General features: G+C 36.6%; 1 protein-coding gene across 1 annotated transcript in view; it reads right to left on the reverse strand.

The window, feature by feature from the left end:
• LOC113053645 (transmembrane protein FAM155A-like) overlaps positions 1–15157 on the reverse strand; it is a 136594-nt gene that overhangs the window by 120156 nt on the left and 1281 nt on the right. Inside the window, exon 1 of the mRNA XM_026218817.1 lies at positions 14767–15157. This exon is cut by the window's right edge and continues 1281 nt beyond it. Coding sequence (XP_026074602.1) covers positions 14767–15157 — 391 coding nt within the window. The remainder of the gene's footprint in view (positions 1–14766) is intronic.

The following is a 15157-nucleotide window of genomic DNA, read 5'->3' on the forward strand; positions in this document are numbered from 1 at the left end:
AGAAGAGCGATTGAATGAAATGCATTTTTTGCAGTGTTGACATTTTTGCACGTTACACATCATCAGTGTAGACATCAATACAAGCAGGAACTGTGCTCTCCGACTCACTGTACTGGCTTTTAGCATTGAAACAGTCATAATGGCTGGTCACACTCTCACGCTGTTTTCTTAACCTCATTCTGCTCCGTAATCCATATGACATACCGGCCCAGCGGCAGAATTCAGCCGCAAATGAGCAGAGTATGGTGGGAAGATAAGCACCATCTCCAGCCTCAGACTGGAGAGGAGAGCTCCAGAGGAAAGACTGGCACCCATTGACATGTGCAAGGAGGAGTCAACAGGAAATGACATAATTACTGGTATTGTCAACAGGAGGCAACAGCAGAACAGAGCCGACACCGTGCAAGCACTGAAGACAGACAGGGATGAGGCCATTTTATGCAAGCAGAAAGACAAATGTATGTTAATGCTGTGTGCGAACACAACGGTATAAAGAAACAGCTTTGGGCTTATGATCCAGTCATTCTTGCAAAAACAGCAGCAGTATAGCAACACTAGCCAAAAAGTTACACTAAACAAAAAATACAGTTTAGAATGGTGTAGTGTATATTTAGTCATTGAACATTGCAATTTCTGACAGTTTTGTCATTATAAATGTCACAATATTTTCACCCTCTGTAGTTCCATTCCAAAATTTGTATCATTTGACAAAATATTCAGTGGTTCAAATTTATTTGGAAATTCAAAATTCCACATCCTTGAACTGCAAGAATTGCACCTGGTGCAACTTGGCCTCACCAGTAGGTTGTCATAAATATACGTCTGGCATCTGTCTCATGTCAAGAAGTTCTAAAACAAGCTGTTTTTACAGTATTTTTCCCCCCAATGAAAAGGAAGTCTTTATTAGTATGAATATTTTGTATCTATCAATTTTGATCACAATTATTTTATCAAGGGATAAAAAGATCAAAGGACATCTGATTGCTTGTTAGTTAAAATGTCAACTCATGAAGCATAACAAAAACGTTGTTTGGGTTGAAAGACATTGCTGTGCACATCAAACGGACGAGAAGCAAAGCTCAGCAATCATAAGAAGTCACATCACATAGAAGGGAAGAAATGAGAGACTTTATCATATAATCTTTTCATGAAATCAGCACAGCTCTTCCTGGAAGCCGTTATCCCCCACACGCTGAGGGAAAACACCAGAGACGTCGTAACTTCTCATGTGATTTCTCGAGTGGGACAAACACTGCCATTTCATATGACATCGAGTTTCCCTTCCGTTCTGCTGTTTGCACAATGAAAAACCAACAACGCTCTTAATTCAATTAGACATCAGCTTCAGAGATGCAACAGGAAACGATGAAAATGGAGAGAAAGCGCCCTGACCTCATCAGTGGCTCTGACCTCAAGTGTGTTTGAGGTCTCTGGTCCACTCTCAGGTCAATACACGAGTGCGGTGACATGCAGTGCAGGTCTCCCTCTCAGGGTCATATAAATAAATACTGTTCCTTTGCTCGTAGTTCTCCCACGAGTGAGCCTTAATGAGTTCCTCTGTTTTATTCTAATTCATAATAACTAGCACATACTGCTCTTAATTACCTACAGCACAGCACCTCCAGCTAAACAGCCACCTCAGTCCCTTTGGACCATCCTGCAGTCTTGTGCTTGCGATTACAGATTCATCAGAGACAATTAGAAGACTCCCCAAATGCTAGAAAGACATGTTAGCCACTAAAGTTGGCACCTCTGTCACATCTTTTAATGCTGGATCAAAATTATTGGCTTCTTGCGATGCATGCTTTTAAAAGCATTCTCATTGGGTACTGGGGTAAAACACCTACTATAAACTGAAAAATCTATGATGAAATATTTTTAGAGTACTTGGGTTAACTTGGGTTAGTCAGTGGGCTAACAGGACCATGCTAACTAGCCAAACCTTGACACCTTGGTTTCTGCTGCGCAATTAGACTGGGCTGATAACTAAATGGATGTAGGTTAATTTCTAGTAACTGCCAGCAATGAACAGGGGAGTCACCGAGCAAAGCATTCGACTTAAGATTACTTCAGGGTATTGTCTCATAGGATTAAACTGCTAATTCTGACAAGCATTTTATTATTATTAGTATTTATTTATTTATTTATTTTAATGTGCAGCTCTGGTTCAAGATGTTAGATGCAAAGCAAATCAAATAAATTCAGTGTTGTATAATTAGCATCATTACAAATCAAACAAACAAAAAAAAATATATTAAACTTGTCACTTTTAAAGTGTTAACAGAATCAAATAAAAACAAATTTATTTGCAATAAATAAAAATGATGATTATTCAGGAACCATTTAACATTTTTTGCATAATGATTTTATGATTTTAAGCTCTTTGATTTTTAATTAGATTTTAAGCATTACATTTTTTTTTTTTTTTTTTTTTGTGCATCATTTCATGACAATTAAAGGAACAATAGGAGATCTTGGAAAATGCTAACATTAGCCTGATAGCACTGAAAGCGAACGTCCCACCCTCCCTGCAAAAGCCACGCCCCCTGAACACATTTATGCTCACAGACCAGAATACCAGAGACAACATTACTACAATAGGCTAAAAGTTACATCAGCGGTTCCCAATTCCAGTCCATGTTACGAAGTGAAGTAAACCCCTGTTCAGGGAGTAGAGAGCAATGAACACGGTGTAGGGATCATATCGATCGGAACACAGTTCATTCACAACATGCAAAATATGTGCACGAGGACTGGAACTAGGAACCACCAAATTAGTATTTTTATTCATCAAGGGTGCATTAATCAAACACACTGAAAAGTGACAGTAAAGACATTTATAATGTTACAAAGTTTTATTACAAATACATTTTGTTCTTTTGAATTTTCCATTAATCAAATAATTCTGAAAAAACAAAGACAACAACGAACAAAAAAAAAACAAAAAAAAAAAACTTGAAACTAAGAAATGTTTCGCAGCAAATGATTCTGAAGGAGTAATGATCAGCTTTGGCATCACAGGAATTAATTATATTTTAAAATATAAAAATATTAAATCATACAGTTATTCTACATCGTAATACTATTTCACAATATTATTTTTTTTCTGTATTTTGACCAAATTAATGCTGCCTTTGTGAACATCCAAAATATCTTACCAACCTCAAAGTTGTAATCAGTAGTGTAGTTCATGTTTCTTTCTAACTACTTTCTTTTGATTCTGTGGTGAAATATGACAGATTCTTGACAGGTTTCTCCCTCAAATATATCTGCTTCCATGTTCTGTGTCATTCAAACAAGTGATGATATCTACAATGACATTTCCCTTTGGAGAATGCCCTGCTTATGAATAATGTTAACGTAGTAATTCACAACCTGAACTAATTGAGTGGTATTTAATAGTGCAGATTTCTAGATTTCAGAAGTTTTGTACTGATGTCCTCTGAAAGAATGTAGCCTGCAGGAAGGATTAGTTTGGTAAAGGAGATCTCTGGCAGAGCATGTGGCCATCTTCCACTCGGAGAAGAAGAGAGACTCGGGAAGACAGAAGGAAGAAAGGCTTGTCTTAACTGCCATGTTCTAGAGGAAGTCCTGAGGGACCTCAGGGAGTCTGTCTGGGCCTGTGTGGACACAGCTTGTAATAAAAATACAGAGCGAATCCAACATACAGATCTGTGACAGAGGGACTGAGAGGGACAGTAAAGGATTGATGGGGAAAGAAAGATTATTTTGGTACGTGTGTATTAGAGAGTGGATCTCTGAGACTAAATCACCTCTCTTAGTGTAAGTTTAAGAGAAGACTTCAGCTCCAGCAGTGGATGCGGCTGGTAAGCGCACAGAGAGAGAGACGCTCTCCTCCTTTAGCGCTAAGAGAATCAGGAGGTCACAAATTGAATTAGACCGGAAGAAAGGGCCAGGCCTGGAACTGCAGGAAACAGCACTCCAGAGATACACAATTACTGCTTGTTTGCTTTAATGTGTGTGGGGCAGAAGTGTGTGCCTCTGTGTGTAGTATGTATGTGATCTGTCATGGTCTTACATCATATCCAGCCAATCACAATTTCGTACATCTGACTTACTTTAAAGGGGGGGTGAAATGCTCGTTTTCACTCAATATCCTGTTAATCTTGAGTACCTATAGAGTAGTACTGCATCCTTCATAACTCCAGAAAGTCTTTAGTTTTATTATATTCATAAGAGAAAGATAGTCTGTACCGATTTTTCCCGGAAAAACACGAGCGGCTGGAGGCGTGACGTGTGGGCGGAGCTAAAGAATCATGAGCGCCAGTAGGCTTTTGCGTTGAGAGCATGTGGAAACTGTGACATTACCGTGAGGAAAAAACCATCATCCAAAACAAACCATGGCTAACAGTCAGATTCAGCCGTTTATTTATGATCCAGAACCCGGGTCTCCGGCATGGGAGACGGACGCACTAACAAGGAGGCAGAGATATTTGGAGCAGTTTTACTCACCGCCTGCGGTTCCAACACACGATCGTGACCCTTTTTCGTTGGGATTGCATCATCCTTAAGAAATAAGCGATGTGCAAATCCGGCGTCAAACTGGGCCTTGTTTGTAAAACAAGCATCTTCGAAATGCAGGGAACAAACACAAACACTTGCACAACTCCGTTGATGCTCTGTAGAAATAAACTCCATCCACTGGTCCCTTAATGCTGTTTCTCTTTTGGTAATCTGTGCAGGGTTGTCTTGCCCTGGCAACCAAAAACACACTTCTTTTGTGACATTTGGCACCGCTCTCGCTCTGATCAGTGAAGTCTGTTGTGCTCTCAGTGCTCTGCTATACGGGAGCGTGCGCTCTTCCGGCAGAAGTGCCTCAGGACCCATATAAGGAAATTCCGCTCCATCTAACGTCACACAGAGCCATACTCGAAAAAAACTTTCCGAAACTTATGACAAACCGGAAGGAGTATTTTAGGAACAAAAATACTCCTTCAAACGTACAACTTAATTTTTTTAACTTTGTCCATGTTTAGCATGTGAATCCAACTCTTTAACAGTGTAAAAAACTCAGTATGCATGAAATAGCATTTCACCCACCTTAAATATATATATATTTTTAAATGTTTCGAAAACAACTAAAAGACGTGTTGCTGAAATATAAAATAACTATCCCACAATCGGACAAGTAGTTAATATTCATCAAATTGTCACAACAGTGAGGATTTTTATTCTTTGCCTGCAGTTCAGATTTCTTCAGATGCCCTGTCAACATTTTTACTGCCGCAAAGATAACTTTGTTATAGAGCAATAAATTCATAAACACCTGTCCTGAAAAATAATGTTTGACTGTCACAAGTCTATTTTGACAACGTTCCAAATGTCACAGGAAACTATATGCTCCGAGTAACAGTGGATATATTGAAAAAAAATAATCTGCCTTAATTTTCAATAAACCCAAATGTAAGGTAAGAGTATGTTTCATGCAGTGGTTCTGAAGCACACTTTAGATTAAATAAGACAAAAACTGTTTAAAATTAGCTAATACAGCTAAAAATCTAGACACAAGCAGACTTATTTTTTATCTTATTATATTTATTTCTTTATTTTATTTGTTCTCTCAGAACTATCATTTAAGAACCAGACCTGGATATGGAATTTTAAAATTGTGATTTCTAGACATGGAAAATTAATGGAAATAAGTACAAATTTATGAAGTTGGTATTTGTGAATAAACAATTTAAAGAAATTGTTTTTAAAGAAAAACTTTAAATCAGATATGATGGGAAAACATATTACGGGAAAAATATGGAATTTATTTAATTATTTTAAATTATTTTATTTCATTATTGGAAAAGTTCCACTATATAATATTATTTATTATATGCATGTAAATAAAGTGAACCAAAAGCAGGTTTCTCATTACATCAGAAGTGCTAATATCATAGTCTCGATTAAGGCCTTGGATTATCTGGTACAATATGGGACCTTTTTTAAAAAGGTTGAGAACAATGGTTTAATATCTTTTCTTTACAATAACACACAGTTCATAGGGTACTATGAAATCCTTTTTACTTTTTCTCAAATTCCATTTTATTTATTTATTTTTTTAATTTATGTTTCCATATTCCATTTTTTTCCAATAAAACTTTTTCTGGATTAATTTTTAAGGTTTAATTTTTTATTTTTTTATTTTATTTTTTATCAAAATGCATTTTGAATTACATGTTTAGGACCCTATGAAATGTTTGTTATGTTTTATTGCTATTGTTGTAAATGTCTGTGCGTATATGATATGACACTAGTTTTATTCAAATGAAGTACTCTCAGAGCAGTTCTAGACATGTTGTTCATGTATTTATGTCCTCATTTAGTAAGACTGCAGAGGCGTCACATGCGCTTCGGTATGTGTAGTAAATGAAACCTCGTGTCTGTGCAATTCATTCACACAGAGACACGGAGAACATGCAGTTTTTATTTTTTTGCAGCTTTATATTTACAGATACTAGTCCATATGATAATTTGATTTAAGTGTAATGACCTTTTAATTAATTCACCCAAACTTTGACATACTCTGTGACATTCCACATTATCGAGTAAATTCTGTTTTTTTTTTATGACCAGATTTTTCAATTCTGTCTGTGTTTTCCACATCGCTGAAATCATAGGACCATAAGTTCACACATTACTGCCTGTTTTAACTTGTTTTCTCATGGAGCTCCTCATTATGAAACAACAGTGAATGTCTTCACTTTATGGCCATCCGTCCAACAGGGAAAGACACTTCCCACATCCAACTTCATTTATCTTCCATTTCATATCTGTCTTGTTTCTAAATGGGAATTCACAACACATCGGTAAATATGCCCATGTGTGCACAGAGATGACAGTAATTGCTTGTGATTTTACAGGGGGAAACAACGATCACACAAGTCCCCTACAGGCCACGAGCACAGCTCTGGCCTGTGTAGCAACAGTAGAGTACGATTGTGATCCTTGGCTTTGTCCTCTGGCTTTCTGCTGAGCCTCTGTGCCGTGTCAAAAAGGCCCCAGGGCTGAGGACGATAAGCCAACTCCAGGGACATGGAGAGGCATATGAGCCTCTGATTTAAAGAAGCCTTGTCTGCCAGCCCTCCTTTTGCCATCTGCCCTTCCGGGAAAGGTTAAAGAGGACTTGAGCAGGAAGCATTGATTTCAACGATTTGGAGACCGGTCTAGTTGGAAAGGATTATGGAGGTACCTACTGCTCTGGCAGTGGCAGGGCTAAATGAAAGGTCTGGTTACTGTGTGTTTATAACCATGTGCTTGGTTTGTGTGCCTAGATGCAGGTGGATGAACCCCATGGCTAGATTATTCTCTACCTGAGGAGAGTAAACACTCACACTTACATGTTTCTTTCTCTACTTCGGGTTCAGTGTGTGTGGGTGGGTGAGTTGGTGTATGGGTAGGTGATGTTAAGAAAGATTTCCATAACAGTAATGATACTTGGATGTGGCTGTACAGTGGAGCGGATATTTCTCATGTGGTTTGTGGATGAGTTGCTCATATGTTTAAACAAATAGTTTATCCAAAAGAGAAAATTCATCTCCTCGTCCTCATTTCATTCCAGCGCTTTTGTTATATTGTGGAACTTAAAAAGAGACATTTTGAAGACGCATTTCCATGCAATTACAATAAACAAGGACTCAAATCTACCTTTTGACCTAGAATTTATCCTTTTGCAACAAATTATATCTAAATCTTATAGATAAAAATGGTTTAACCACACATACATAGATTCAAATACTCTGGGTGATCTTATAAATGGAAAAAGATTATAATATCTTTTATATATATATATATATATATATATATATATATATATATATATATATATATATATATATATATATATATATATATATATATATATAGCTAAATGGTATGTGTTTTATACTAATCAATGTCTAGTTAACAAAGGTCCCTGTTTGAGACTTCACTGTTGTTGTTTTTTTTATTGTATTTAATTTTTTATATAGTCACTTCTTCTTAGTTTTTTGTTATCATTTACCTACATTAGCGTTTTATGGTTGCTGTCAATATATTATAAAGATGATATTATATTATAGTATATTATAGTATAGATATATTATAGTATTTTATTCGATTTTAATATCAAAATGTAGTGAGAAGAAAAAAAATCTTCTGCTAATAACTTGCATATGTACAGAGCAAGAAAAAATAAATAAATTGTGCTCACGATTTACTAATTCGTTCCATCTCTGTACTAAAACGTGCACACGATTATTATTGCATTCCCTCGATTTGCTAAGTCGTGCGCACAATTTATAAATTGAGGGAACACAAAAGTAATTAGGGAACGAATTAGTAAATCGTGCACGCGATTTAGCACTTTTTTTTTTTTTGCACATAACCCAAATTAAGCTTATTCCATAAAACATAAATTGTTGCTACTGTACAGCTGTTTATTATGTTTGAACTAACAAATGACTAACACAGATACATGGTTGCTCATTTAGAATGCTACAAGTTCACTAAAAGTAGAATGAGGTTAGGAATAAATTCAAGTGCACATGTTGTGAATTAGGCATACATTTTTTCATTAATAAATAATCCATGCAATTATTAGTAAAATGATGATACACTGTAAAATAAATTTTCTAAGTCTTAAATAAAACAAAGAATTTTAGAGTATGTTTTGCAAGAAAATACTATATTTACACTTCAAAATTTCACGTTTAATGTGAGGTGTTACTTGGCACTTCTATGATATTATTTGTGAAATTTACTAGCAATTTCTGAGTGAAAAGTTGTTCATTTGAAGGACGGTGCTTTTCACAGTATAGTGTCCCTGGCACTATACAGGGGCATTAGGACCCACCCCTGCTGGCCTCACTAACACCTCTTCCAGCTGCAACCTAGTATCCTCAGGAGGTCTCCCACCCAAAACCAAGCACAATTTCACCATTGCATTCAGTGCTGCTAGCGCCGCAGAAATGACACACTTCACCTTGAAGATCTCTTTATGTTCATATGATGGATCTCCACAAGGTGCGTACCGAACCCTGTATGTTAATCACCTCTGATATTTAGTACCAAAAGTGCCTGCTACTGGATGCGAACACGGGCCAGCACGGTGGAAATCACTGTCTTTCCATCTCATTAATTTTCCTTGCAAACAGAGATCTGGCATGTCCATGGCTCTTTAGTCCCATACATGTTTAATGCCCTGGGGAAGAGGATGTGGAAGCCCAGATTCTGCTCGCTCTGCAGTCGTCATGGCTTAGGCAGTGAATAAAGCGCCCTTACAAAGTCACACTGTCGTGATGTCAAGAGGGCAGCCTCTCGCCAAAAATGTCATTATCTCCCCACTTCTGTGCAACAATGTGCAGGCCACCAAAGGTGAGGAGGTGAGCAAACACACATAGAGAGGTAGAAGAAGAGGAACAGATGTTTCAAAAAGTGAAAAAAAGAGAAAAAAGAGAGATATGATTGTTTTCCCCCAAAATATAATTTCACTCCAAGAAACGCAGGGGTATTTAAACTGTCATTTCACAATTCAAACACAAAGAGCAATGCTTGTGCAAAGGTCACATGAACATAAGAACAGATTTGCAATTTAGATTTGTGTTAAAAGGCTTGAAAACTCCCCAGATTCAGATTTTTATTTCATAAGGACAATGTGATTCTTTCAACACTTTCTCCAGTCTGCAATCCACTCTCTGATCAGATGATAAAAAGGAGGAGGACAAAATGGATTGGAGTTGTGCGTCACACACAGCTTACAGTGCCAAAACACCAACGAAACAACAAGGTATCAATTCCAGTCATTCTCTGTGGACCAATTATCACTAAAGTATTTAGTATGTTGATTAAAAATGTCTCCTTGTTAAACAGTGAAATGATTTTCACTGTTTGCTTGTTCAATACAAGTTTCTGTTCCACGCAGAAATTACTCTATAAAGCCCACTGTTTAATATTTAATATACAACTTTCTATGGTCTCTAAATTATCCACATGAACAAATCCTGAATACCTATTGTACACAATATTTTACACTCCGTCTGTCATCTGCCTGAATTTTTACTTTTTAGCAAGTACATTTTAGCATTTTAATAAAAAAAAAACAAATCATCTTCAGGTTGAGGTACATGTCTGTTTTTGCTGTAAAATATTTAATGATTTTTAAAGTAAGAATTACTTATTTTTTTATTATTACATTTTTTTTTTGAAGATGAACATCTATTAGAAAATATGATTTTGCCAAATATGATAAATCAGATTCTGAGGAACATTTCTCTAAATCATTACATTGCATTATATTATATTGTATTTTACAGAGTATTTGGACTCCACAATAAAAACTACAGAGCTTTGATCATAAAGCTAAGCATTCATAGGGTTAGTTTACCCAAAATGAAAATTACCCAGTGATTTACTCACCCTCAAGCCATCCTTGGTGTATATGACTTTCTTCTTTCATTTTTTTTCTTCTTTCTTTTCAAATCCAATCGGAGTTATATTTAAAAATGTCCTGGCTCTTCCAAGCTTTATATTGGCAGTGAATGTTTTTTTTTTTTTTTTTTTTTTTTTTTTTTCAGTGGTCCAAATAAAGTCCAATAAAGTGCATCCATCTATGATAAAAGTGCACAATGCATTTTTGCATGAAAAAAAAAAAAAATCCATATTTACATTTTTTTTATAAACAGTAATCTCTAGGATGATGCAGGGCATAGGCGTAGTGTAAGGTCTGGTAAAAATATGCTAGTCTCATTAAATAAAACAATGTTTATTTACAGGAGCAAAGGAAGCAATGTTTACTTATTGTACTTTAGCAAAGGAAAACTCCTCTCGGCTTTTTGCTAAATCCTTTTTCTTTACAAATATGTATTTTGTATTTCTACAGTAATTTGTGACCAGTCTTTTGTTTTGCACTCTCTGCTGAGCTTCTACATTCATCACTTCTTACGCTATGTCCTCATCCACCAGAATGGTGTTATTGTGAACGCAAGTATGACAGTTAATGGAAGCAGATTACAGTTTATAAATATTTTTCTTACAAAAACACATTGATTCATGACAGGAGGCCTTAATTCACCCCCCAGAACCACGTGAGACACTTTGTATTATAGACGGATGAGCTTTATTTCATTTCATTTGGACTAATGAAAAATAACACCCATTTACTGCCATTATAAAGCTTGGAAGAGCCAGGGCATTTATTTTTTATGTTTATTACGCCGATTGGATTGATTTGCTCTGAATCTGATTGATTTGCATTACAAGCGATCAGAATTTCAACTTTTAGGCCATAAGAACATCAGCACCTGCACCAAATTGCATATTTTTGCTCAGTTTGGAACTCTGTATAAAAATCACATTGTTATCTACCCTATAAAATGAGCTCTATGTTATCATTACAACATACCATATGAGCCATAAGAGTCTGATGTATCAAAATGATACTCAAAAAAAAAATCAAACTATTACTTACGCAAGGCTTTACAGGGATAATGAATTCAAGTCTCTTCTAGAGCTGATCTGAGACTGACCCTTGGACAAAAAACCTGGTCATGTTCAAAGGAGGACACCTGGGCCCCCTTCACATCCACTAGCAGCTGTCAATCAACATCAGTCAGTCAGAGTCATTGTAACTGACAAACAGCCTTGTAAGAACAAGCATGTTTCCACTAAGCACTCCTGGGAATAATAGTCTTGTGTAGCCAGACGCTTGACTAAAGGCATAAGATCTGGTTCACACTGCAGCATATCTGGCCGAGATCCGCCCACTTAGACAGTCTGATTGACACATGAAGTGACCACTCATGGTTTGTTTTGTTTACAGCTCCTGTTTAAGGGCAGAATTATCTAAAATACATTGCTCTATAATAGGCTGTAAGCATGTGAATTTGCTGAAAATTGACTGATCTTCAGGCCATTCAAGATGTAGATGAGTTTGTTTCTTCATCTGAACAGACTTTGAGAAATTTAGCATTACATCACTTGCTCACCAATGAATCCTCTGCAGTACATGGTTAGAATGAGAGTGCAGACAGCTATTAAAAACATCACAATAAAGTAATCCACAACACAATCTAGTCCAAGCTACATATTTGTAAGAAACAATTTCCTTATGAAGATGTCAGGCACCCATTCACAGCAGAGGATCGACCGGTGAGCAAATTATGTGCCAAATTTCTCCAAATCTGTTCAAATGAAGAAACAATCTCATCTTGAATGGCCTGAGGGTAAGCAAATTTTAATTTGTAAGTGGGCATAAAAACATAATTTTTCATTGTACAGCTTGTTGCTTAAACAGAAATACAGTACCATCTTTGAAATTGAGCAAATTATTGAAATGGACTAAACAATGCCTGAAAACAGATACTTCCTGTATCTGTTTGCCTCTTTAAAAATATTTGATTTATGTATTCCCCCATTTGTAAGTCGCTTTGGATAAAAGCGTCTGCAAAATGACTAAACGTAAATGTAAAGATTCTGTTATCAGAATTTCTGTCTTAGAACATAAAAACATATATATAATATATATTTCTGCTATATCGAGTTATCTTGTAAGCACAACTTTTTGCAGGTGGACTGATTTGGGCTGGGACAAAATGGATATTACATAAAGCCAGCAATTCAGACTAGAGCTTGGCAGTTTTGTGTGCAGAATGCATCAGATGGTCAGTGAATGAACTGTGGGCGGCCTATGCAAGCCTGAGGCTGAAACTAGGGGAGCGGTAACAAAACAAATCTCTCTCCTCATTTTCATGCATTTTTCTTAACTAACTTTCACACATGCATACACACAGATTTAGACAGATGGAGGATTATGAATTTATTTCTTCCAGATAGTTGCTTTTCTGCCTTTGGTTGTCTACAGGCATTGATTTTGGACTGGCAAATGGAAGAGTAATTTTGGGTAAACAATCTATGGATTAATATGGATTATGCACTGGATTTGGGTGCCATCTGAGGTGTAAATAGTTGATGAATGGCAGGATATGTACCACGCATATTCCATATCAATGCTTCAGTTTTAATTTCTAAATTAAACTTTAATATCTAAAAATCAAAACCTGCAAAATGTATATATTTAAGTATTTCTTAAAGGAATAGTTCACCCAAAATGAAAATTTGCTGAAAATGTACTGACCTTCATGCCATTTAAGATGTAGATGAGTTTGTTTCTTCATCTGAACAGACTTTGAGAAATCTAGCATTACATCACTTACTCACCAATGGATTCTCTCCAGAGAATGGTAAGAATGAGAGTGCAGACAGCTCATAAAAACATCACAATAAAGTAATCTACACCACTTCTGTCCATCATCTAATGCCTTGTGAAATGAAAAGCTGCATGTTTGAAAGAAACAATTTTACCATTAAGATCCAAATCTGTTCAGATGACGAAACAAACTCATCTACATCTTGAATGGCCTGAGGGTGAGCAAATTCTCATTTGTCAGTGTGCATAAAAACACTCCTTTTCATTGCACAGCTTGCTGCTTAAACAGAAATACCCTCCTTGAAATTGAATAAATTACTGGAATGGACTGAAACAGACTATTATACTAGTACCTAAAAACAGCAAAATGTATTAATCAGAATAAAACTATTTCTTTGATGCTCAGCAACTACCAACATGTTTAAAATGTTATAGTGCATTGCAACACCTATAAGTAAATACAGCTTTAAATATTTTAGACTGTTACTAGGGAGACAATGAGTGTGAAATAAGGATTGTTTTTGATCTTCATTTTCATGTGTTATTATGTGTCTTATTAAGCAAATACTACTATGCAGTGCATTTTTTACTTGTTTCAGCACCATGGACAGGGATCAAATCACTCTCAAATTTAAACATGGAGAAACAAATAAAACAAATAATGATAATAATAATAATAATAATAATAATAATAATAATAATAATACGATCTAGCAATCTGATTCACGCACATTGTAATGGGTAATATACTTTACAAAGTGTCCTGCAATGACTGGAAAAGAATAGCCTTCTGTGGATTACGCATAAAAATCACTGCTTCACTATTAATGTTATTGAAATTCCATAAAGCACTGCGCCACCTCTCTGGCTCTCTCTCTCTCTCTCTCTCTCTCTCTCTCACACACACACACACACACACACACACCGAGAGAGTCTTTATGTTATTCTGTCACTTTGCAGATCGCAGGACACCTAATCTCACACTGTTTCAAATGAGAGGACATGCCCTCAGCTTTGTCCCGCCATATATCTATGAGAGCAAACCCTTGTGGACAAAAAACATCTTAAACAAACGAGCTGGCCTTAATGACTGGCTAGCTGACAAGTATACACACACACACACACACACACACACACACACACACACACACACATATATATATATATATATATATATAGTATATTTATGAACAAGCTGACATTTCAGATGTTTAGATGTTTAGATGTTTTCTGCTAGTTATATTTTTGTGCTTGCCCGTCATTTTTTATTTCTGTCATGGATCATCCATTAGTAGGCTTTAGTGGATTTGGATAAATATACAGGTGAGAGAGGAATCACCTGAACACACCACACAGAAAAGACATATTGTTTAATCCACCCGTTAATCCACAAGTGCGCGCGCACCGTGTAACTGCGCGTTCTCGCGCGCAGATGACAAAACAGCGGACCGTACACATGTAAGAGGCTTTTTTTTCAACGTGAAAGAAATGTGATTACAGCTTATATGACCAGCTTTTGTTAGAAGCCGTTAACAAACAAACCAACACCAAAAGGAAAGGCAGCGTACGCCTACCGTGCACTCTTCCATACACGTCCGCACCGAATATACATCCGTTTCATATTTCTGAACCAAAAGCTCAAACTCTCGGTATTTCTCCTGAGCTCGTCGGTCGTAGCGTTGGTAAGCCTGGACGCACTGGCTGCATCCCGACGCATCAGCCATGTCCAGGCTACAGGTCAAATTGTCCGGACTCGTAAACCCGTAAAACAAATCCAAAAGCGAGTAGGAGTTACAAAAGGAAAGATAAAAATCGCTCAGGTTCCACTCGGAGAGGCCCGAGCACACGGCTTCCGCCTCGTCAAAAGTCAAGCAGTTTTTGGAGAGGCTGTCAGGATGACAAGTTTCAAGTCTCCACAGAGATTTGGTAGAATTGCCTATAAAAATAAGACTCTGCTCTCTCTGA

This window comes from Carassius auratus, chromosome 34 (genome assembly GCF_003368295.1).
Source record: "Carassius auratus strain Wakin chromosome 34, ASM336829v1, whole genome shotgun sequence".
Taxonomy (NCBI): domain Eukaryota; kingdom Metazoa; phylum Chordata; class Actinopteri; order Cypriniformes; family Cyprinidae; genus Carassius; species Carassius auratus.